Source organism: Pleurodeles waltl, chromosome 5, assembly GCF_031143425.1.
Source record: "Pleurodeles waltl isolate 20211129_DDA chromosome 5, aPleWal1.hap1.20221129, whole genome shotgun sequence".
In the NCBI taxonomy this organism is placed as follows: domain Eukaryota; kingdom Metazoa; phylum Chordata; class Amphibia; order Caudata; family Salamandridae; genus Pleurodeles; species Pleurodeles waltl.
Window position 1 is genome coordinate 159,128,617 of NC_090444.1, and position 25,336 is coordinate 159,153,952.

The window sequence follows — 25,336 nt, forward strand, 5'->3', positions numbered from 1 at the left end:
CTGAGCTCTCTGGTTTCGCTTCTGTAGCGTGTGAGAAGGTCTGATGCAGCCGTGTCTTAGGCTTGCACATCCTTCCTTCAGAACAGGGTTACCAGCACGTGTATCTTGATGGGTCTCATAGTGATCGCTGTGCCTTTGGCCGTTGCAGGCCTCCACTCGGCTGATGTTTCAGGAGGTGCATGTTTCTGATAATTGCAGCTTTCTTAGTTCCTCAGTTCTTCCTCAGCAGTGTCAGCTTCTTGTGCCATTGGTGTGAGCGGCACAAGTTGCTTCCCCTTTTAACATAGGTCCTGGGGCCCCCAAGGCCTAAAGAGGCTCGGGAAGGTGGACCGTGAGGTCAGACCTCTGATTAGGCACCAGTTTCCTTCCTCACAGTTTCAGATGCTCAGTCAGTTTACGTGTTCTTAACCTGTTGTTGATGTGGGCAGAAACCGTCTGAAGTGCTTGTGTTCCTGTCAGCACTTTGCAGTTTCTCTGCTCCAACTGCAGCTGGAGTCCCCGCTGTGCTTGCATGTTTGTTTCATAGTGGTGGAGGCAGAGCTCAGACGCAGCCCATGTCTTAGGCATGTGCAGCCTTTTTTTTTTGGACAGGGTCACCAGGCAAATGTAGCGCAGCAGGTGTTGTAGCAATCACAGTGTCTAATTGTCATTGCCCTTCACTGGCTGATCGTAGACGAGTCCTTTGGCAAGGCGGTTGGGGCCTACTCTGGGCTGGTTGGTTAATAGGTGTCTGTTCCTGGTAGTTGCGATATTCCTAGGCTGATCAGCTCTCCCGTAGCAGCGTCATAGCTTCTCACGCTGGTGGTGGCAGCACCTTATCTCAGCCTGTAGAGAATCCCAGCAGTGACACTGAATGCAGAATTTGAGCAGTTCTCATCCATGGAGGTAGACCCACTTACAGCACAGGTCTATCTTGGCTTCCCGCTCTCAGGCAGCTGACTTTCTCTGCTTGTTCTTCAAGTTTGGAACATTCTGCACATCTCCTCCTGGACAGTGCCTCCTCGTGCAGGGTCAGGCCGACTCCTTTCTTCTCTCAACATGTAGACTTCTAAGCACTAGGCAGACTTAGCTCCCCAAGCTGAAAATGCAGACTTCAGGTCATGTCTCCTCACCTCTGGGAGACTGTCTGTCAGGCAGACCCTAGTCTTTGACACGCAGCAGTCCTTTGAGGACTTTAAAGAGTATTCCCTTCCTTTTTGATGAAGAACTTGAAACTAGAACAAAGTGGGATGGTTTGAATCCGGCTTTTATATAGTTTATCCATACAGCCAGTGTAGATCCATTGTCCCAACCTTATGTAGTGGTTTGGGATCTCCTTTCCAATATCTTTCTCAGGTTGCTTTCCAGACACAGTCTTTATTTAAAGTGAAGCTTCTTACAGCAGTTAGAACTAGGGGCTATTTCCATGCAGCACACTCACAGCGAGGTAACAATGAAGCGTGAGGTTAATGCACTGGTAGGAATCCGCATTCCTGAAGGAGTATTCTTATATAAACAAAAGGGCAGTTCTGACCTAGAAACATCCTCACTTTTAAGGAGCAGAAACCGCAGTCACCTCACCCCTATCCTCAACCAAATTGTAATGCTACGTAAGAACTAATCAGAAGCCATTTGTTAACAAAGTCTTCGTGGAAATTCTAAAGGTACCCTCGTTTCCATCCTTGTCACTTCACTGCCTGGAACTCCACCGTCCAACTACAGGAATGCAGACAATACACTTCCATTCCTTGGCAGAGCTGTCCTTGTCTTCCATTTGGTGCCATGCCAAGCCAGGGGCATCCAAAAAGGATTTCACTGGGTTCTAACTATTATATTCATATTCTATTAACACACTTGTACCGAATGCATACTTTAAACACACTCAACATGCACACAGGACATCGGTGCAAGGTCCATGGTTTCACCTAACAGCAGCACTTTACCCATGAAGGGGTCAGGTGATAATAGTTTGTTTTGGGAGTTAAATTTGATTTAAATTGAGAACCTGAATGTCCCTTCACCTATACATGCTGGGACAAGCTCTTCTTTATTAATTATGTTTTTATTAGTTTTAACATCACTACAGCCAACAAAATGAAAAAGAAAAAACGAAAGCTGCAGCAGGGCTCAGCATAGCAGGACAAAATATTGATTCCATGACATATGTACGATGTAATCATAGCACTTGCAGGGTCTCAGCAGCCCACACAAGGTCAAGCTAAGTTTCTGTAATGGTGGAAATAGCCACAGTGTCCATATAAGCACTAAATCAGTGATGGCTCTCCCCACTTCCTCATGACAAGGTGGCTCCGTTTCCTCTTGACCGCGCATCGTCAGGCATGTGTTAGTGGGGGGGAGGGGGACCATATGCAGCAGGGGCATTAGAGCCCAGAACTCACATAGTCAAGTTCTATAGCCAATCACACTTCTGTGGGGCTGAATGCTCCTTTCCCAAGTGCATAGCCATCCTTCTCTTAGCCATGAGTCATGGCAACGAGTTTATGGTAGGCAGTTGGGGCATCACTTAAATAGCCCATCAGAGTGACTATTGGTTCCCTCCAAATTGCCCAGCCAGTTACATCCTCAACACAGTCAAAAACGACGGTCCAGAACTGAACCACTCAATGGCATCCCCAGGCCAGATGCAGAATGTTGGCGCTCTCATGCCCCCAACTGGCACAGCATGAATTATCCCACAATCTAATTTTGCAGAGCTCTATCGGGGTGTGGTAAATTCTGAAAACGGAAGAGAGTGCTCCTGTATGGGTGCAGCAATACTTCCGGCATTTGCAAGTCAGTGTGGAGTCCCAGATTGTGTCTCCAGTATTCAACAACTCCAGGCACTGTCACAGATGCTTCGTCTTTCATTGTTCTGTGGAGTCTGGTTACTTGTTTTTTAGGGGAGAGGGAGCAGCAAGCACGTTCTCCAAGCTAGTTAGGCCTTCTGGCTCTTGTGGGTACATGCTTTGTAGGTTTTTGCAGGTGGCCCACATGCAGTAATACAATAGAGTATTGAGCGGTGCTCTCCCAGGTCAGGTCCGCACCTCCCGCCCAGCGATGAAGTTACCACCTGGCTAGAGGTCCCCATGTCATTGAGGCCCTCAAGGGCCAGCTGTTTGAGTCCGGCCCTCCAGGGTGAAGGGTAGCATTAGATTACACTCCAGCTGTAATTTGACCATGCAAAGGTAATCCAGCTGTGCCTGCTGTCCTGGGTCAAGCTCTTTAGCAAGAGACTGAGACAGACTGTCCAGGATAGCAAATCTGTAGGGAGATTACTCTGGAAAATGCACATAGTTCATCCTGGTTTGTTTGTTGACTCTCTTTTGACAGACATTTGCTGATCTAGAAGTAGGACCGCATGCCAGTCCAGAACGCACTGCAAGCAAGCAACGCCACCTAAGTGACTGACAAATAAATACTAGACAAATACAGAAAATATCAGAGTTTGGACATCCTTTAGAGGCATGCTGACTGCCTAAGGGACAACCTGTGATGCAGACCAGGTTGAAACTTCTCAATAGAAGGAAATCCTCTCTACCCTTGTTTTGGTAGGGACCATTAGAAAAACAATCCAAAGCCCTTTGCTGCCTATGTACTGACACTCTCCCTTGCCTAATTCATCTTTCATCAGTGTAGTGTTCCATCAGACTGTGGATCAAATGAGCATTGTATGGATCAACTCCAAACCATTTTTTTGACACAAATGTCTGCAAATGCCAGATTGAACACACAAGTACCTAAACATTGTTCAGTGGGGACAGGGGACTCTTGTGTGAATGTGACCTTGCTCTCTGCCCCCCCCCCCCCTTTAATCTTAATCCAGTGATCTATTCATGAGCCCGTTCTAATAAACATAAGGGTGTGTAATCCTCGCAATACAATAAAACCACTTAATCAATTAAGAATTTGTAGAGCATGACATATCACCTGTGAGGGTCTCAGGCCGCTGGTATTGCTAGCTTCTTCATGGTGGGCAATTCATTCGAACATCCAGGTCTTGAGTTCTTCCCGAATTGCTGGAGCGGTGATGCTGTCCTGAGGTGCAGGGGAAGGTCGTTCCAAGCTTTGGATGCCAGGTGTGAGAAGAAGCATCTTCCTCTGGAGTTTTTGCAAGAAAGAAACAGGCTGATCAAAGTCTGGTTGGTTGCTGTAAGGTCATCAGGGATGTGGAATTCCTATTGGCCGACACCCGGGACATGTTGTTTGAGGTCAAGGGCAACACTTTTTCATGTTTATTTTGTTCTTGGGACATTTAGGTCCTACCCTCTGCAGCACAAACCTTTTGCCAGTTTACAGACAAGGGAACCGTCTGCATTTGAGGAAATATGTGTCCATATGCTAATGCTGTTTGAACTTGTATTTATGGTTCATTAATGAAAAGCCTTCTTTATTAGGGTGAGGGCTGTAAACAAAGTTTTAAGGTCACACTGCACTACTGACAGTGGTTCCAGTAAAAAAAAAAAAAAGGGTATACAAGTTTGAAAAGTTTAACAATATGAGGCTAAGTATAATGCTCCCAGAATGCTCTCTGATTACATGCAAATGTTTACAGAAGCTTGTAAGCAAGAGTGATGATTTTTTGCTTTAAAAATGTTCAAGAAAAAATGCAAGTAGGAAAAAAAAAAAAAGAAATGTCGCTACTACGAAATTTTTGCTGCTATTTCTTTGAAGCGTCATTTAGTAAAATGTGTTGATGCATACTAGCATTTCCAAAAAATATTCCTAATGGAAAATCACTGTACCCCTCTTCAACAAGATTATGGGAAGCATGAAAATAAACAAGCACTGGCGAAGCCAACCAATAATAATAATATATATATATTTTTTTTTTTTTTGAGTCTTTTGGTCAGTGCGTGTCTTGTTTTGACATGGCTTTTGTAACACTTAGATGTGGGAGCTGCCAGCCCCTCACCATTGTAGGAAACACTGGCAAAATGAAGAAAAAAAGTTTTTGGTCTCAAGGCACACACTGACACCAGTGGAGTAACAAATGCCCCACAGCCCCCCTCAGAGGGGCCCTCTCAGCACAGCACCTGCCCTGAGTGAGTCTTGGGGAGGGGAGTTCCATGTTATTTGCAGGGACCCCCCTCCAGCTTTGTTACGCCACTGATTGCCAAAGTAGTTCCTGGCACTGAACAAAACTACTTTGTGTGCCAATATGCTCCTTGTGGAAGAGCACAATGGGATCACAATACAGTAAGGCCAGCCGACAGAGAGAAAAATATAATTTTTATAAAAACAAAATGTCTTTGTTAAAGCCAGACCTAATTAGGGCCCCAACTCTTAAAGAAAGCCATAAAAGTGCACCTAAGGTATATGTCTTTAAATTAGTGGCGTTCATGAATTCACAAGAACTCACGGAAGTAGACCAGGAAATCGTACTCCTAGAAGATATTTCTGAACTGTATTTTAGCACAAGCAATTATGCTTGTGTAGCTGTGCTCATGTGAAAATCTGTTTAGCGTTTACAAGTTAACTTTCCTTTCAACCACTTTTTTTCCCAACCCTGGAAGAACTTCTACTTCTGTCATTGTCAGGAGTAAATTTCCAACCTTTCTCATTATGGGAAAAGATTAGAGAAGACCAGGTGAAAAACCTTAAAACATGCAAGTTAATAGGTTTGCAGACTCAAAGGCATTCCAACCCTAGAACTATTGCTTACAGCCTCCTCCAGCCCCAATACATAGATATGTAGAAAAGTGGCAAAAGAAGGAAATTGCTATAGTAGGGATTGAAATTGCAAGTATTCAAGCCCTACAATAGTAGTCCTGGCATAATCAGAGCTCTTATATAATAAGATTGCTGCCATAATGTGACGCGACACTACAAGGCATCAAAGGGACAAGCAGATTTTTTTTTTACAGGATAAGTAGATTTAAGAAGCAAAGTGTCCCATGGCCAAGTAGATATTTGAATAAATTCCACACCCCTGGGTCATGCATTTGTTGGTGTACACTGGTCCTTCATTGTGCAGGGCTTTGTATGTGTGGGTCAACATCTTGAACTGGCATCTCTTCTGGATCGAGAGCCAGTGTAGCTTATTGAGGAAGGGTGTGACGTGGGTTTATCTGGGAAGGTCAAGGACAAGTCTTGCTGCTGAGTTTTGTATTGTCTGTAATCTCTTCAGGAGGTGTGCAGGGATTCCATCGTAGAGTATGTTCCTGTCAGCCAGCATGCTGATGGCAAAGGCCTGCATAGCGGTCTTTCTGGTGTTAATTGAGAGCCACCTGAAGATCTTGTGGAGCATGCAAATGGTGTGAAAGCAGGCGGATAATACTGCATTTACCTGTTTTCTTCATGAATAACTTGTTGTCCATGATGATGCCATGATGATGTCCATGATGAGAAGGGCCGAGTTCAGCAGGCCACCATGCTTCGTTCCACTGCTAGGTTTTGTCCTCGGAGATAAGGACTTCCATTTTGCCTGTGTTGAGCTTAAGGCAGTTGTCCTTCATCCAGTCGGCAAAGCTCATAATAAATCCTGGAAGTTGGCTCTGGGGTCAGAGGGGTCTTCTGACACAGAATGAGCTTGGTGTAGTCTGTGTAGGAGATGTTCAGTCTGTGTGATCTGACAGTGTTGGCCGGGGAGGGTCATGTATGTGCTGAAGACGGTGGGACTGGGGGATGATCCTTGGGGGACAATGTAGATGATCTTCTTGGGTTCAGACAAGAACGGTGGGAGATAGATTGTATTGGGTTCTTCCACTGCTCCAACATTGGAAGCCTGGATTTAACACCAGTAGGCCTTTTAGAGAGCTTCACAGCCAGGCAAAGCTGATAGGGTGGCACAGTTAACTGGTCGCCTCTAGTTTTTGCAGTGATCCTAAATTCATATGGTTAAGTCATAGAAATGACAATTCAGTCTTCCCTCTTACTCTGGTGGATGGGTTGAGTATTGTGAAATTGCGGTGCAGTAATGCCATGCCACTTTCAGTGCTTAGAAACTGAAGTGTGGTAAGAAGCAGTACACAAAAGATAATGGGCACATAAACATGTCAGTCTTGCCATTATGAATATCTATCACCCTTTCAGTGGAAGTACTGGAATATTTTTCTCACTGCTAGAGTACAGGGACCGTATTCGAGGAAGGTGTTTGAGCTACAGCATGTACCTTTCAGTGGTTATCGGGTGTCTCCCTTTTTAAGTTCCTATCTGCCCAGTTGGTCTCTTGAGGTTGCCTATATCAGTCAAGATGTTTTCCACACATCATATCTGAGCATGAGATGATGGATGTTGCTTTGTTCCATTAAAAGGTTTTACGCATTACACAATGAATGAAGTGTTTGAAGTAGGTGAATTTGTCTTTTGCAAAGCTTGACAATGTGAAAGAATGAAAAATAACCCGTAGAGTGCTCATTCTTCCATAGGTATCGTGATACCCTTGGAAGTGGAAAGAATGAACCCAAACTACATGAAGACCTAGGGTTTTTGACTGCCCTGGTGGTGGCTTTTAATAAACATACTGGCAAAGGGCTCTACGAATTTGGAGCCAGCGCAGAGAAGGGTTAACTGTTTATGTTGTACTGTTGAATTCTAAGGCCTGCTGTTAGAAGTATAAACTGAGACCGAAGGCGAGGAAGGCAATTTTGTCACCTTAACTGACAAAGGAGTGACTGACCAGATGAACATTTATGGGTAGGAAGGGTTTTGAATTCTGTGTTTAGCGAACGGAATCCAGTGAAGATAGCTGTGAGGTGGTGTAAACATGACCAATCAAATTGGACTTCTTTAGTCCTTAGACCAGCCTGATCTGTTTGGGTGGTAGTGAGGCCAAGGGAGTGAACACTGGCAGAGCCAGCCTACAAGAAATACATGCACGGGCCAGAATGTGGTGGAGAGCAGGTTTGAATACCTGATGAGACTACAGACGTGATTTGGGAGATAAAAGAAGAGTTGATTCCGTGCTTTGAAAAGATTAATAGCCTTAGCAAATTCCACTGGTGAGACTAAAGGGTCACCTGAGAACCCCTCTCCTCTATCAACAGGTCATCGGTCTTGTCTGCAGTTTTTTTTCTTTTTTTCGGAAAAGTCATTCATCCAAGAGCCGATCTGGGCCATAGATGCGAAGGTCAGACGTTTATGCACGCGAATACTTTTAGAGTAATCTGATTTAAAAAAAAAAAAAAAAAAAAATGAAAGGAATGGATGAAGCATGTTAAGGTCTGAACAAACTATTTAAATGGAGGAGGAAATAACTGAACCATTGCGGGTAGGTTTTGATGGAAAGGGTTGAAGAGAGGAAACGGGATACCTGGATTGAAAAGAGCGGAAGTGCTCGAGAGCTGTGCCCGTTGATACCAGTGCAGACCAGGCTATGCATGTTGAATGCTGCAGACTGCTAAAAAAAAAAATATGTGCTGCAGCGTTCTTGGGGTCACAACTGAGCCTCTGGTTGCCCAAGGACTGGCTCTCTTGCCCCAGAGTGTATGAACCTCACAGGCTGACCACAGAAAGTTGGTATTTTCCAAGGTGGTTACAAAGCCGTTGAGAGGTAGATGCCACCGCTAGCCTGGCAAATGCGGGGCATGAGTAATTAGGTCTGTAACTAAGTAGATTGGTCTTATCTAGGCGGGGTTTGTGAGTAACGGGATGAGCACTGCGTTTAACATGGCAGGATAACCATAGCACTTGCATAGAAGGTTTAGAGGATCAGGGGAGCTGCTGTTGAAGCAAATTTAAAGATCAGACGGGGTCAGAAGAGCCTGATCAATTGAAAGTGGTGTTGATACAATATAGCTTTCCAGGCACTGGGGCACCTGTGACAGAGAGAGAGTTAGAATTTGGGAGGGGAAAGGATTGGAAGAATTTGAGATGGGAAAAGAGATAGATATCGATTCTAATTTGATTTTATTCATCACGGGCACAGTCCTATTGCTGCATAATGCTTGTGTGTTTCCTGCTTGCAAACCGAAAATCCCACTGAAACCCATCTTCATCCCCATTTCTCTTGTTTTAAATGTGTATTTCTTAGTATCTGTGCTGTAGAATTGTGCTTTTAAGCACTATTTGTATGAAAATCTTTAGAACTGCATATCTCTGCTTCTACTGATTAGATTTTTGTCATTTTGTTGTCAAATAATTTATTAAATTTCACTCGGTTTCTAAATTGGTGTGGGACTTTTCATGTGTTTGTGTTTTCCCTTTATCACAGTTTGCATTGATGCATAAATACTTTAAACACTGCTCTACATTAACCCTGACAGCTTTTGTGCCAAGCTACCAAATGGTTGAGCACAGGTTAATCTCGGGTTGCTTGTGTTTCACCCTGATAAGAATTGTGGTTGCTGATTGGGTAGGATTTTGAAAGGCATCAAACATACACACTTTTTAATATTTCTTCTGAATCGATATTTAGCAAGACTATTATTTCAGATATTACTAACACATGCTTGCAGATGTAGAGGACATTTCACATACTGTTGGACATCTTATTATATCAGTCAGTCTGCTTAGTCCTTCTTTGTAGCTCCTCTACTTTTTGAAATCTTTAATACACCATCCACATTGTCAGTTTTGCACCATTCTTGGGGGAAATGGCCCTCGAGAATCAACCTTTGATTGTGCCAGAATATGGTGCAGATTGTACAAACAGTTAAAAAAATTATAAGTGGTTCCAAAACCAGTGATGACTTTGAATACCATTTGAATCGTCATGGCTAACTTCCTCCTCGAAAAATAGTAACAAGCATTGGCCAAGCCAATAGGTCTCATCTGTGGACGAGCCATTTGCTTTGGCAGTTGGTTGGCAGTGACTGCTTTTCAATACTCCGCACCTTTTTTGTTGTCCACCATGATCCCCAATTTATGGGTTTGCATAGTATGGTTTGTCCAATTCCAGCACTGAGTCCAGATAGCCGGGACTTCAAAACAAGCTGTGATAGGACCCACTGATGATGCGAGGGGCTTACTGAATGTCATGCACATTAACACAATATGGGTCAGGAAATCCAGAAAATTGAAAGTTGGTGAAACATATTGCTCGAAGAAGCACAGGCATGAAGATAAGTGAAACACCACAGAAATGTGTCCGTTATCGTTAGACTGATTTACACTAAACTCCACCCCCCCCCCCCCCTCCAATTTGCTGCTGGGGTGTAGACTGGGGTGTAGACAGTTTATTCATACCAAAAGAGTTGCATAAATACACAGATGGCAACTGTCACTTGCATCTTCACGGTCACAGGCTGTTTGGCGTAAGGTGTGTAGAAACGCTAAGCCCAAAGAAAACAGTCCGCAAAAGACAACATAGCAGATTCAGGATTCAATTCACCGGCATGGAAATCATAGATCTAGAAAGCAGACAAGTGCATGCCTGGCCCCTGCCAACCCCAGCTATAACCTTGCAACCATCATGTAAAGATACGTGTTCGAGTAAAATAAGTGAATTATTTCACACAAGTTACCAATTAAAACTCATGCAGCTTAGTTTGCAGATGTAAGCTTTCCAAATCAAAAAAGAAAACACCTTTTTGGAAACGAATATATATATAGTTAAGCAGTTTTATATGATGCACATAACCAGAATGCAAGCTCTATTTTTATTTGTGTTTCGATTTACTATAAAGAAAGTAGATAATGACAGTTGTCTAGTTACCTACGTTAGTGCAACAATATCACCTCATTAAAAAAAAAAAAAAAAAAATGACTCGTGTAGACACATTTATTTTTGAAAGGTACATACTGGTGTTGCGTTCCTATGTCTTTCACATGGTCTTTTGTAGCCTTTGATACGGAAACCAAGCTGTCTGTGTGTAAGTACTTATGCGGGACACAATATGTCACACTGGAGGCCATGTTAGGATCAGGCAAACATCTTGTTAAATACACTCAGGCAAATAAAATATGTATTCAAATTGGGTTGCTCAACCTTGTCCCAAATGTGATATCTGCGGATGGTCGTTCACATTGTGCTCGGTTTGGAACAAACTGGTTACGTGGCATTGTCAGTTAGTCTTAAACTTTGTCTGTGTTGCAGCCATAACATACATGCCAACATTTTATAAAAGTATGAGCTCTAAAGAAGACAGATATGCTTGGTCGGGATCACTGCCGTAAGAAACAAGGGAAGAGACGTTGTTGTGAATCCGACAGCCAGCTTTCCAAAGGCTACTGCTTTTATGCTAAACTTAGTGTGAGATCTTTCTGTCTGAGTATGTATTGTGGTTGCCATCATGTTGCGTGGCTCTGCAGCGTACAACAGGAATGGAGTTGTAAATTAAAAGTTTCCAACTTCCTCGTCACGTCATCATGAAAGTTCCAACGGCGGGCATTTAGCATGGAAAATAGAAACGCTGAACATGACATGAGCAGTAAACAATAAAAAAAACAAGCACCAGAGCGGAATGTGAGGAGAGGTTCCTGCTCCGTGGGACGAAACTAAAGTCAAAATGGAGGTACAAAGAGGAATATTTGCCCATTAGCAAGCAAGTATTTTTAAAGGACACTGACATATTTCTCTGTTTAAGCGGCCAAACTATGGAATTCATTACCCCCAAATATAAGATCCATCCACAGATAACGGTCTTATCTTCAGAAGACCACTTAAGAGTTGGCTTTTTCCTACCCATCCACCATACTCAAACAGCAGTGGACTGCATATCCCTGTGTATGTAAACGGTGTGTGTGTGTGTGTGTGTGTGTGTATATATGTATGTATGTATGTGTGTATATATATATAGATATATAGATATGTGTATTTCTTTGGAAAAATACGTATAATAAATATTTTATCTTAAAATATATACATACTCTTTAGGCATGTTTAACATGTATGTATTTGTAGGTGTGTGTGTATATATAATGTGTATGTTTCTATGTAAACATATATGTATATTATTCTACACTTGACATGTTCTTAGGTCATAGTTTATATAGAAGTTGCGTGATTAGATGCTTATGAATCTGTTTTTATTTTATCTATCACAATAGGTAAATATTATCTTAACTATCTACAAGCATTTCACTATTGAAATATTGAGGAAAGATAAAATGTTATAAAAGTACACAAATTAACTTCAAATACTGTAACTCTTGAAAGCCTGTTTTTATCCGATACAACTTTAAATCTCAATATATTATATTCCTTACACATTGATTCCCTTAATTATGTAATCATGAATCCAAATATTTGCTACTCTAATCCTGCTGTTCAAGAGGGGAAAAAAAATTACTATCTCAAACTTTACTCTGTCTGACCATCACCCTATACCTTTATCAATCTATCCTCTATCTCCACTCTCCGACTCATCCCAAACCCGTTCTACTACTATGATCTCCAAAATAACCCTTCCCAGACTCTTCCCTCCTTATCCCCTCCTGGCTCACCCCAAACCTCAGTTAACAACTATGATCTCCCAAACAACCCTACCAAATTCTCCCTCTTTTATATCTCCTTTGACTCATCCCAAACCCCATTTAACCACTATGATCTCCCTAAGCCCTTCATACAGACTCTTCAAGTGCCATCTTGGCTAGACCTAAAAAACAGTGAATGAAAGCACCCATATTTTGCAACCCAGAGGTTGTGGCTCCAGTCGGTGCCTTTTTCTTTTTTTGGTGGATCTTCATTAAGCTGTTTTTGGGTTGCTTAGCAAAAATCAGATGTGGTATGTATCCTGAATGTTCATGAACAATGGAAAAACATTTGCAAACAAAAAATGTAAGTTATTAAGTAGTGCCATTGATTTTAGCAAATAGGATAGGATTTGCAGACAAACCTACCCCAAGCTCACCATGTCAAATCCATTCCACACTTATGTTGCAACCTGGCACTACATGAAATTTGGAAACAGTAAGTAGTGAATATTTATACCACAAACAAGGTGTTGTACGTTTAGACAAAGCCACAAACTAGACACTTAAGTGGAGGCATACGTTGATGAAAACCCTACTCCAGGCACCCAGATGTTATGTTGTTACAATTCAAAAATGTTTGCTAGTCTAAAATAAACCACTCGAGCTGAAACACGTAGACCTATTAATTGACAAAAGAATCCACAGACAAACGACCATGTAATCATAACTTAGTGAGAATATAGGAACGTCATTTTCCCATTTATGCTCTGATCTGTTTTTAAACTTAACATAGATCCCACTAAGGAATAGAAGCAACCAGTAAGGTTCTATAGTTAATTTTAATCACCCTTCACCAATCCTAGACAGTCCTGTTGATGTTCGCCAACATTGGTGGTATTTGAGTTGCATTTTCACAAGCCGATTGGTGATAAAAAGAGCTCCAGCAAAGGGCTCCTTCTCTGGGCCCATTGGTTATTGCAGCACCAGCCCTGACAAGTAGCATGACCTGATGAAGCATGCCACCCTTGGGTGGTTGAGGGCTTGTGCTCCACTAAGCAGGAACTTCCTGTGACTTTCTGGATATTGAGTACCCTATCTATGATCCCATACGGGTCAATTCTATTTGTATAAATTTGGCAGAGTGTATACTGGACCAGAATCTCTCTCGCAGTCCTTCATACTTACGATTCACTTACAAAGATCGTCCGTTAAGAACCTGACACCTGTTTCTGACAAAGCCTGGCAAGTTCCCACGCTATTAAGTACAATCTTTTGGCAGGCATGTTTCTGGCACAGGAATCACTCCAGAAGCACTACATCATTAGTCAGTCATTGACTGCAAGAGTTGCAGTCCTGTTTCAACCCTTAGTTTGTGTTGACTTTGAAGACTTTTCAGTGATCAATAATAATATCACACACGTTGACTTATTCTACTGATCTTGGATGGGTTGTATGTTGGGGAAATGAGAACTTGCCCCTCAAATCTAGTAGTTGTTTACATGTTTGAGTCCTAGCAAAGACAGCTCAGCTTTCCCTCCCTGCAAGTCCATTAAATTACCTATCATTACATTTTGGTAATAGAACGTCTATTTACAGTGCGTAGGATAGACCCTTCACTGCATTTCCCTTACTTCCTACTTCAGAGATTTCCTCTACTATACAGTCTCGTGGCAGCTGGCATTACTACTTCACAGGATGATCCTATGTTTGAATTAGATGCATTCAGGCAATAGTGGTTGTTGGGAGGTTGGACAGAGCTACGGAGAAAGGGGTGTGGTTGGTACAACATTACTCTATCATTTCTCTACTACAGAAAGGAGGTGAAAACAGTTTAGTTGGCATTATATTCTCCATCTTTAGAACTACACGTCTCTGATTTTGTCCTTGGCCTTATCAACATACATACCACTTATTTGCTCTGTTGCTACATTTGTGAGGTACAAGTAGACACAGAAAATGTGTTAGAATGTTCAAACTAGACAGGACTATGAGGCTTTTTCCTCCAGTGACTGCAGAGCGCGCTTAGCTCTGCAGTTACTCTTCCTATGAGTGTGCCTCCCTCGCAACAATGCGCATGGAGTGGGGGGACTATGTGTGGATGTGCTTGTGTTTGGATTTGAGGGACCATAGTTAGAGACTTTTAATGCCAGAACAAGGATGTGGAGAGACCCGAGGAGTGAGTTGAATTGCACATGATGATGGAAAGTGATAAGCCTTCCCCATTCCAGTCCCCTTATTCTAAACCTAAAGAGGTTTGCTACTGATATCTGTTTCAGATAAGGAACAAGTGTTTAAAACTGGGGTATGAAGTTTTTCCTAGGCCGGCAACTAATTGATATTGTGAAGAAAAACTTCACGTGTTTGAATATGTTTTTAAAGAGTAACCAATCCAGTCAGTGGAATAATTATAACTACTCGTATGGACACTCTTTTTAACTGAACTTAAATGCTAGATAATTACAGAGCTACCAAATAATAGAAATATAGAAGAATTCTACAAAAATATGAAGTTAATAAGCATTACTATGAAATCACTAATGCAGAAGAGCTGTAGTGTGTGTACATAGAGACTAGTGCAAACCTCGTTAATGGCAAACATCAGATGCAATGAGCAGTTAATAAAGTGCACATTTAGATTATTAAAAGTAATATCCTCCTCCATTTTACTCTGACAAACCTTATTAGACACTATATAGTACTCCAAAAATTCTTGAACGTCCCATATTCCAATTCATTTTTCCAGAATATATTCAACCATTCCTCCTTATATTTTGGACTTCTTGTCTTGTAATGTAGGTGACATTTGATGAGATGCTTGGTCATATTTTTCTGTATTTTTGTAGTGCTTTTCCATGGAGGTAGAATCTTCAATCTTCCCATTTTCAAGTGATCATGCGATTAAGGAACCCAATTAACGCAACTCTATTTTATCTCTACTGTTCCTCTTAAATTCATTATCCCTGTAACCAGTGCGGGACATTTTAATACCTGGTGCCATAGCCTGCTACAGAGCTAGTGTCCGGCTCACAGAATCTGCTTAAAGTTCTGTGTAAAGGGCCCTAAATACTAATCTGTTTGTTGTGGCATTACTTGTCTTGCCGTGCATGCATTTCTAGCCTTAGACCTTGCTACCTTTTGAAAAGGCATGGCCCGGAGACACCAGTGGCGAACATCCTTGTTCACCAAAGAGTATTGCCCAATAACTGCAGGCTGCTCCAGAGCCTAAAATATCTTGCAACACAAGTCAAGTAGGCGATAGGGTTATTGTAGTATGTTTCTGCAATTGTTGAAGAGCAGAGGAATATCATGCTCTTGGAAATAGTAGTACTTATTTTCAATTAAATATGATTATTTTGACAATAATTGTCCGGCAGTAGAAATGGACTCTTTATCCACTTTTGAAGATTTTTTGTTTTCAGGGGTTGTTGAAAGGCCATGATTAAGAATGGGTCTCCAAGGACTCATGGCTCAGAGTTCATGTCTGGTTCAGCTGACGGCCAGTTTGAAATATTGTCCTGTAGAGTTGGCCTATGGATCATCATAAGGAGGCAGCGTATGATTCCCTCTCAAGCTTATTTGTTTAGGTCTCTTGCTAATGTATTCAGTTGTACTGCTTTGCGTCACCTGACAGTCGAACAGCTCTCGCTTCACTAGTTCTCCCTAATTTGGTAATCCACTTGACTTTCTGCAGGTTTGCACTGTAGCCACATTTTCTTATCTGCCATTTTCTGCTTATGACTCAAAACAAAAGGAAGGCGACAGGGAGTATATGCCACCACACGTCTGCTCAACGTGAAGACCCAAAACACAAAAAGGTATGGTGATTTTGCAGTGCTTTTCACGTCTGTTTTGTAGGTACAAGTCACTGATACCCAAGTTAAAAAGATTCTGGCATGGATAGGGGTAAAGGCAGGAGAAGAGAGACCACTCTTTTTGGAAGCGTAAGCCTCACTTACATAATGTGACATGCTTCAGAATAGGCAACCTCTCCCCACCCTGGTAGGACAATACCAAAGAATCGTTTGTGCTGCTAATACCACAATACCACCAAGGTGGACCCAATGGAAGGACTTCTTAGATAAGATAATTTCCTGGACAAAACGGAGAGATCAGATAAAGTTAAAAGTACGTAGAGGTAACTAGATTTTCACCTTTATTAGTGGTAACCTCTGGTGCATCTTGAACCAACCTCGCGATGGAATGAGAGCACAATGGCTTGGACCATCATTTTATCAATAACATGTCATCTTTACTGGTCGAGTGCATTCACCAGAGCTGTCAATCCCTAGAAACCTTGACTACCAACTAGTTAATATAAAAAAAAAAATCAAATCATGCACTGGCAGGACCAGAGTGAATCCTACCTGGTCTTAGGGCTAGTAAACCTAGAAAAATATACAAACAAAAGTCAGGATTTTTATCAGCCAGGTATCGTCAAGTAAAGGTGCATTTTACATGCAGAGGTCAAGGACCGCATTTGTGGCGCACACGTGAAAAGACACTGGAAAAGTACACAAATAAAAGTGACTAACAGACATGTATATCGGTTTCACTGGTCCCAATTCTTACACTCACCTTAACCCACCACCCCCGCCTCGACCCCCCCCCCCCCCCCCAAACCATTCTGGGGTGGGACGATGTCCTCTATAGTCTCACACTAATTTAATGTGAGACAGCCATCAGTACTTATCAGCAGTACTCTACTGCCTGTATCTCAGCCTGGACTATTATAGTTCACCTATAATGCTGCCCTGGTACATTGGGCTTAGGAGGAAAAGTGGTAAGGTCACACTTTGTAGTGGCCAAATTGTTATAGAGTACTACCCCTACAGAGAACAAACCTCAAAATGCCGAAGGCAGATGTGCACTATGGAGAGGTATCGGAGGCTAAAATAGCCACAAATTTTCATTACTTAGCGTTTTCATTATCATAACATGGTCTATCCATATTTGCAGCAATATTTATATAATGTTTTCTTATAATACTCTTCCTGTGATCTTATTGTTCACTTTGATTTGAGTATGATGCACCAACTATGTAAATAGTTTAACAAATACAGTTAATACACGGGGGTAATGTGTAATACATCTTGAATTAACACTTGGTTTCTGCAGTGCTCGGTTTATGCAAGCCAGTGTACAGATTATTGTATATATTTTTTCTCCTAGATTGGCAAGGCATTTGCAGAAAGAAGCCCAGTCTCAGACTAACTCTAATGAATTCACAGAAGATCAAAAGGTGAGTTAGTGATAAAAATTAGTTTCTTCTATAGGAGATTATCATAAATTGTAAGTGATACAATTACGGATGTTACTACTAGCTGTCTGTTTATATCATGGTAAGACATAGAGGACTTTAAACAACATTTGTTGGTCCCTGGCAGCTTGCCTAATATTGGACAAGAGTTCAGTTGGAATGGCCATAGCTTCTCCTTTGCCAAAAATCATTAACAGCTTTGAAGCTCAAAAATAACCTCTATTACCAACAAAGAAATTAAAGATTTTGCTTAGAGCTCCCCATATTTAACATACCAGATATCACTAATTTGGGTAGTCAGTAACCAGCTGCTGCCCTGTGATACAGAACCTATAATGGTGTTCATCAGACGCACTGAAATCAGTCATTATGCTTACAGTAAAATACAAAGTTTCATCAACAATTATAATCTTTGAAAAATAGTAAAAACTTCTGGTCAGTCAGATTAATCAGTGTGCTAAGGAATGGTAAACGGGGAAAGCCCCCCAAAAAAATTAATGACTTCAACCTGTACCTCAGAATGTATCACCCATAAAAGTCCACCTCCACAACTTGCAAAGGCGATCATTGTATTTCTGCTATGCTATATTTTAGCTTCAATTAGCATTTAATCCCCAAACTTCATTAATGTAATTCCAGTTCATCCCTCCTAAATAATGTTGAATTGCTTCTTTAATAGTAGAGATCTAGTTTACAGAAAATGTGTTTCTAAAATCTAATCCATTAGATTTTAGTTCAGGCCAGATGCAAGTCAAATGAGAAATACGTCTGCCTTAAAGACCGCATCAGTGGCAGTAATGGTTTGGATCTTTCAGCCAAATAAATGTTATGTCAGCTATTACAAGTAATCAAAATTTCATAATGTTTTTGCTGCAAAGTGGATTTGGCTGATTCATTCAAATAAAATGGTCGGGAAGAATTGGTATGTTTCCAGTATGAAGTTAAAGGGTGGAAGATCTACGCATTTTTGCCTGACAAGCAAGCTCTCTCAAATTTTTTCCCCTGATAAAAGTTTTAGAATGGGCATATGAAATCCAATCCTCTGAGGCTAAGTCAATCTCTAATTTCTTCACAATTCGCTTTAAACAATTAACTTCGTGGCTGGAGGTTCCCAGAAGAAATTGCAGTTTGTTTTAGTCACAGCATGCACTTCAAAGAGCCTTGACCAGCTGTGCGTAATCGAAAGCAATAATTTATAAATGATGCATTCAATATACATGCCATACTGATCATTGGCTTTGGCCCAGGGTTTCAAAGATTTGCCGGCACTAAATAAATATAGTTTGGAATTGCATTTTCTACTAACCTGAAATGCTGGAAAGATGGTGAACAACAGACCAGAATTGTTATTTAGATTGAGGAAACATGGAAAATCAGAGGTTATTACATATATGTAAAGAAATGTTGACTCACTAAAACAGGAAAAAATTTGTTTTGTAGAATTCCACCACAGCTTGTACTCTAAAATGCTCTGACAGACCATGAGGATATTGATCATTTTTAAGGGGCGGTCGTATTACTCCAGCTTACACAGGATAGATGTCTACATTTAAACAGTGAACTATTTCATTAGTAGGTTCACTGGCCGACCTCAACATTTTTAACAGGTGCAGCACCAAGGCTGGGATTTTATGTCAGGACACCAAGCCTAACATTATGCGAAACTCCTTTATTGCCAGTTCACAGCAGCAACAATTGAAGAATTTAGAACATTCTAGTAAGATGTAAGGCTCAGCAATGCTCAGCCATCTTCCTTCTTAGTTGCTGCTGCTCACTAGATAAGTACTCTCCATTTTACTCTCTTGTGTAAGCCACGTGGTACTTGATTTCCCCCTTCTTTTCTTCCCCCCGCCCCCTCCTTCCTATGAGGGACACATATATCTGCCTTTTCCACCATCCTGAGCGATTGCCTGTGAATTAGTATTTCTCCCCTGTTCTGCTTATATAGAGATATAATTGGTTTTACTGTATTTTTCAATTATTTGAATTACTTCATGTATGCCTATGAGTGATTTTGTCTCATACATTTTGCCGCCTTGATCTCGGGGACCTTCTGCCCTTGGTTGTCTGGTGGTTGATATTCACCACCTTGTTCAAAGTTGCGGCCTGAGCGAAGCACTCTGACTGGGTCGCACTGACTCCTTGGTGGCCACCGTGAGCCCCACTGACTTCAGCCGTGACAATCCCTTTTTGCTGAGGGCTGCAGGTGACGCACCCCACTGCGGGCGCTTGTTCTGGGGGGCCCTGTACTTTTGGGACCATCACAGTTGTAGCCACTGCAATCTCTGCCTTTCCGCTGTCCCCTCCCGTGCAGCATGAACGCATTTACTCTGCTTAAGGGTGCGTACAAAAAAAGAGAGGAAAATACCTTGGCACGCAAGACGTATGCGTTGGCCGCCAATTTGGAAAATTGGGTTCCTATTTAAGCAATTGCGCAGCCATTTTATTAAGTTGCCAATATCGTAGTAACACTATAGCAGCATTCTGGCAGTTGTAGTTCGTTTACTAAGTCCAACTGTTTTTCCACATGAAGACTCCCCACTGTATAGCTCCTTGACCCTTGTCCCATCTTTGCTAAGCCCTTGCTAATCTCTGCTTTACTGGTTATATTGAACTGACAACATGTCTGAGGGACAGTTAGAAGACATAATGGCAGAAAGATTAGAGGGTATGATGAATAGGGTACTTGAAAAGTTGATGATGGGATCGCTTGATGAGACCATCAATAAGAAACTGGAGGCCTTTAATAGTAAAGGTAATATTCTCAGAAGCATTTATCAGCCTGAGGGCCCAGGATGGGTAACCAAGACCCAAAGGAAAAGGGCTTCTGTTGACACCCTGGCTAAGAAAGCAAAAAAGCAGAAGACATCAGGGCAGGATCTGACATGCGGAACTGGCAATGACCGGACCAGTGCCTCGGGCCCTACAGATGGGCATCAAATAGGCCTGGATGTTCCCATTTGCATTGATAGTGATGAAACTTTCGAGCCCAAGATTGATCTCTTATTCCTCTGATTTTGACTCAGATCACCGGGATATCGAAGTCAACAGGAAGGGAACATCAGAAGAGTCATCAAAGGCCTCTGGTTTACAAGATGGCCATTGTCAACCTCGGGCCTCCCCTCACCGCGAGGCGATATGTTTGATCCCCTCTTCATTAAGCAGCCTTTATCTCCTGAATGGGCTACATCCCAGCACGTCAATGATTGTATTGCCTTCTGTCTCAGAAGAGATCTTCAAGGGGGTAAGATCTTGTTTGAGATCTGAATGTCCCCGCCCTCCCTTCCCTGACAAGGTTGCAACGACCTCAGAATTGGATGCCTAGGTGGTGGCATTAATTAGCAAAAACAGCAAGGATCCTCGGAAAGGACTTGACAGATGCTTGAATTCTTACCAGGATCAGCTGCTGAATCTAACTGGCCCTCTGACTAAAATGTTTGAGATGGCCAAAGCAGCCTATCTCAACAAGACTTTAGTTGATCCCAAGGAATTGTGCCAGTGTGCCCAAAGGCCATCTTTCTCTTCGGAAATGTGAACACTACTCTCTCCAAAAAGAGAAGAAGAGCATCCTCCTCCAGACCATTCCCAAGCTGATCGAACTGGTGAGCAAGGAAGGGGGCCCTCCCATGCAGGGACATCTCTTTGAAGATTACTTCATTAAAGACATGGCCAAGTACATAGGAGTTTTAAGCTCCATTCAAAAGTTGCAGAAGGACATTAAAAGGGTTTTCCAGGACGGGGTTTTTGGTAGGGCCGGGAGAATGAGGGGTCGGTTCCTTGGCCGAGGTCAAGCTTCATCCAAAGCCTTCCTGGGGCGTGGAAGCAGGTTTGCCCAAATGAGCTTTGGATCCCTCTGGGGCTTCTACCCCCAAACACAAAGGACCTGTAGCAGGTTCTCCAGAGGAGATCAGAGGCAAAGAGGATTTTCTGCTAGTAAGTGTTTCGACAGACCCTTTACGTACCCTTACAGAGGAGGGAGGCAGGCTGGCCCAATTTTATGGGATTTGGAAATTAGTGACACAGGATCCCTGGGTCTTGGATATTGTCAGGGGATACAAACTGGAGTTTATAGATCTCCCAGTCCAGGTGAAGACACATCGAGAGAAGCATTTCAGAGGAAGACTCAAGGTTGGTGACGGAGGAGTTAAAGGATTTACTGGCAAAAGGGACTATTTGGGAGGTCTCAACCATGGACATAATTTTCCTTTGCTACCCCTGCCTTTGCGACCCCTGGCCTCAGAGGTGGCAAATTCAGTGCCAGGAATACAGTGACCGCACGTCCTTATGGCCGCCAGCTGGGGATCCACTCTTTATTTTCTGTCAATTTTTCTATCACACTAATAGTGGTTACTAATATATTATTTACTAGTAGTTTAATAGCAGTGAAGGACACTTAGCTGGTATATGCCCTTCCATGGCAGCTGAGTTAAGTAAAAAACAAAATGCTTTTAAATATGTTGTGTGTGTTTATGTGAGAGAGCATTTGTAAGTGTGAATTTGTGTGTATGTGGAAGTGTGTGTGTGTGTGAGTAAGGTGGAGGGCAAATGGTGTGTGATGTCACTTATGAGATCAGTAATAAACATGAGAGCTAAAAGAGTGAGTGGTCTATCACCACTTCAAAATGGAGAGGATTTACCTGTTGAGAAATGTCCTGAGAAAAGTGGCAGGTTAACAAGATTAGATCTCAAAAACACATATTTAATGATTCCAACGTGGCCTCATCGGAATTCCTTCATATCACCTGGAAGGGCTAACTTTGGAAATTTTGCAGTCTGACGTTCGGCCTTTCCTCAGCACCTTGGTGCATTACCAAAGTTCTTTGCATGTAGGAGCCTGGCTCCGGGCAAGAGGGTTAAGGCTAATAAGAATGATATTGTAATAATGGGTCAGGTCAGGGAGGTGGTTTCCAGTCATACAGTAATGACCATAAAACCACTAGAGCATCTGGGCTTCATAATAAACCCAAAGAAATCTTGCATGATCCCATCTCCGGAGGCACAGTTTCTAGGCTTTGTGGTAGACATAGTTCAGGCAAAACTCAATCTTCCCAGTGAGAAGCTAAGGAAACTACACAGGGAGTTAGAGTTGTTCGCGATAAAGGAAGTTCTACAAAGGTTTTTAGCAAGGATTCTGGGCCTGTTATCCTCCACAATTCAGGCAATATTTCTGAGCTCCTTGAACTATCGGGCCCTCCAAAGATTTAAAACGAAATGTTTATGGACCAATCGGTCGTACTCCCAAATGTTGTCCTTAGATCAGGAATCGAGGGAGGAGCTGTGTGGTGGCTCAAGAATGCAGAAGCATTGAATGGCAGGCCCATTTTCGGGGAGGAAATAGTATTCAATAGATGGGGTCCCTTCAGGGTGGACCTCTTTGCGGACAAACTGAACACACAGCTGACGAGTTCTTCAGTTGGAGGCTAGACACTCAGACATCGTGTGTAGACGCCTTCCTCCAGTATTGGAGGGGCTTGGCACCCAGTGCTTTCCCTCCGTTTGTGATGCTGTCAAGAGCCCTCTTGCATGTACGCAGATGCAGGGAAACCATTGTGTAATAACACCAATCTGGAGGTCACAAGCATGGTTTTCAGTCATGTTGGAAATGACTGTGGACTTCCCTATCCTAATACCGACACTCCGGCAAGTAATCTTAGGACCAGGAGGCGAACTTCATCCTCTTGTGGAGCAGGGTCTGCTGGTCTGATGGCCTGGTGGATTTCAGGAAACAATGGGAAATCCCCGGGCTTCCGGCAGATGCTTTCCGATGTGGACACCTGGGAAAAGGAAAGCATATCCACTGGCTTGGAAGAAATGGATTTGTTGGTGTGTTCAACAGAATTACAATCCTATTTCAACTGATCTATTGCATGTGATTTACAATCTGTCAGACTTGTTCGCCTCACATTTGACTTACAGGACAATCAATGTTTACTTATCCGCTATAGTGTCCGGTCATTGCTTGGTTGCTTACCAGCTGGAGGGAGTCTGTTTTTGTGATAAAAGAAGAACAAACACTGTCAACCTTGGTTATTCTACCCTTACTTTGAGCTGAATGAAAGGGTTTGCATGATTAAATGCTTGAAAGAGTAGGACAGGAGAACTGCAAGTTTGAGACAGAATGTGGCACAGTTGTTGATTTCACACAGCTGGCTTCATAAAGCTATTTCTTCCGTCACTTAAGTGAGATGTGTGAAAGAGGTTATGAGTGAGGCTGGTGTGGATAGCTCTAAATTTGAGGCTCAGTCCCCTAGGTGTGCGCCTGCCTCAAAAGCTTTTGTCTTGGGAGGTGGTTTGTAGGGTATCCTTAGAGCTGCGGATTGGTGTAACCAAAGTATGTTCAAAAGTTGCTATTTTAGACCTGTTGCAGATGCAATTGATAATGTGTTAACAGCCTTTTCAACTTGCATAATGTTAGCCTCCGTGTCCTGACATAAAATGTAGATTTTTCACATCCTGGTGGACAGAAAGTATGGATTTTATTAATGGCACAGAGGCTAAAATTATCCCACCAATTTAATATCGTCCCTAATGGAATAGGGTAATGGAATATTGTCTCAAAACTTTTTTTTTTTTTTTTCTTCAGATTGAGGACATATCTGTGATTTGAGGTTACATTAGTGAAGCCTTCATTATTGAAGTTTAGTTCTGTGCTGGAATTATCTTGCTCGCAGCGCTGGAAGAAGGAATATGGCTGTGCTTTGCTGGATCTTATACCTTACTAGAATGTTCTTAAAGTACTGCATACTTGCGATTGTTGCAGCTGTGAGCGGGTGATAAACAAGTTTTGCATAATCTTAGCCTCTGTGTCATTAATAAAATCCAGATTATTTTTTTTGCCCACCGGGCTGTGAAAAATCTACAGTGTACACAGCCTGATGCATGCACATTCAAAGGTTGACACTGGTGTGCCTGTCTAGAGCATAGTTGCCTAGGTTGTGGTCAGGCTGTTTCAAATAACTTAGAGTTAAGAACATGTTCCAGACGTCTGTCTGTAACCTGCATGTCACATAGCTCTTAACCATTCATGTTCTGTGACTTGTCCAACTCTGCTATGCTGGATCTGTTCTGTGTAAATGGAAGACTACACTTTGCATTTGCCATGCTGCCACTATTATGTGAAGAATAAAAGCTTGCATTGCTGTTGCACGATATATACCTGCTTGTGCCGATGCTAACCTAGCTGTACCTGTCCTCTGAAGGAGAAATGCTAGCACTGTTTCTGTCCATAGGATAATTGTTGCATAAAGAGGAGTGTTTCAACATCTTATAAAAAGGATAATTTGAATGCCCTTGCATAACATGCCTAGGCCGGTCAAAAACCTTTATTGGACACAGGGCAAAACTGTTCCTGGGGCCTGAGTATCAAACCCTGGCTCAGTTACAACTTCCCAGCTTGACCAAACTGTGTGACTCAGGACAATTACTTTGCTTCTTTCCTCTGCATCCTTTTCAGAGATTGTCACTTTTGAGAGTAAGATGAAATAATTTAGTTCATGATCTGCACTGTACAAAACCTCTTGTATATGGATTGATAGACCATAATTGTGCTCCATCTATGACCACTGTAAAGGCCTTGTATAGGAGGCACAAGAATACCATCTTGCCTCTTGGGACATTAATACAATTGTAATCTGGGAAGAAGGGGGAAAGAATGTGATATCCACCCAGGATGTTAATTGCACAATGTCTTATCAGAAATCATTGTTTCAAACCCAGCTTCCAAGGTTGACCAATTAGTGTGGCACTGGTAATTACTTTTCTCCACTGCAACTCCTTTTCTATGACCACCGCATTTGAGAACAACTT

The 25,336-nt window shown here is 42.2% G+C and overlaps 1 protein-coding gene across 1 annotated transcript in view; it reads left to right on the forward strand.

The window, feature by feature from the left end:
* Positions 1-25,336, forward strand: part of AIDA (axin interactor, dorsalization associated) — a 110,437-nt gene that overhangs the window by 9,844 nt on the left and 75,257 nt on the right. The window contains exon 2 of the mRNA XM_069233850.1: positions 17,443-17,512. Coding sequence (XP_069089951.1) covers positions 17,443-17,512 — 70 coding nt within the window. The remainder of the gene's footprint in view (positions 1-17,442; positions 17,513-25,336) is intronic.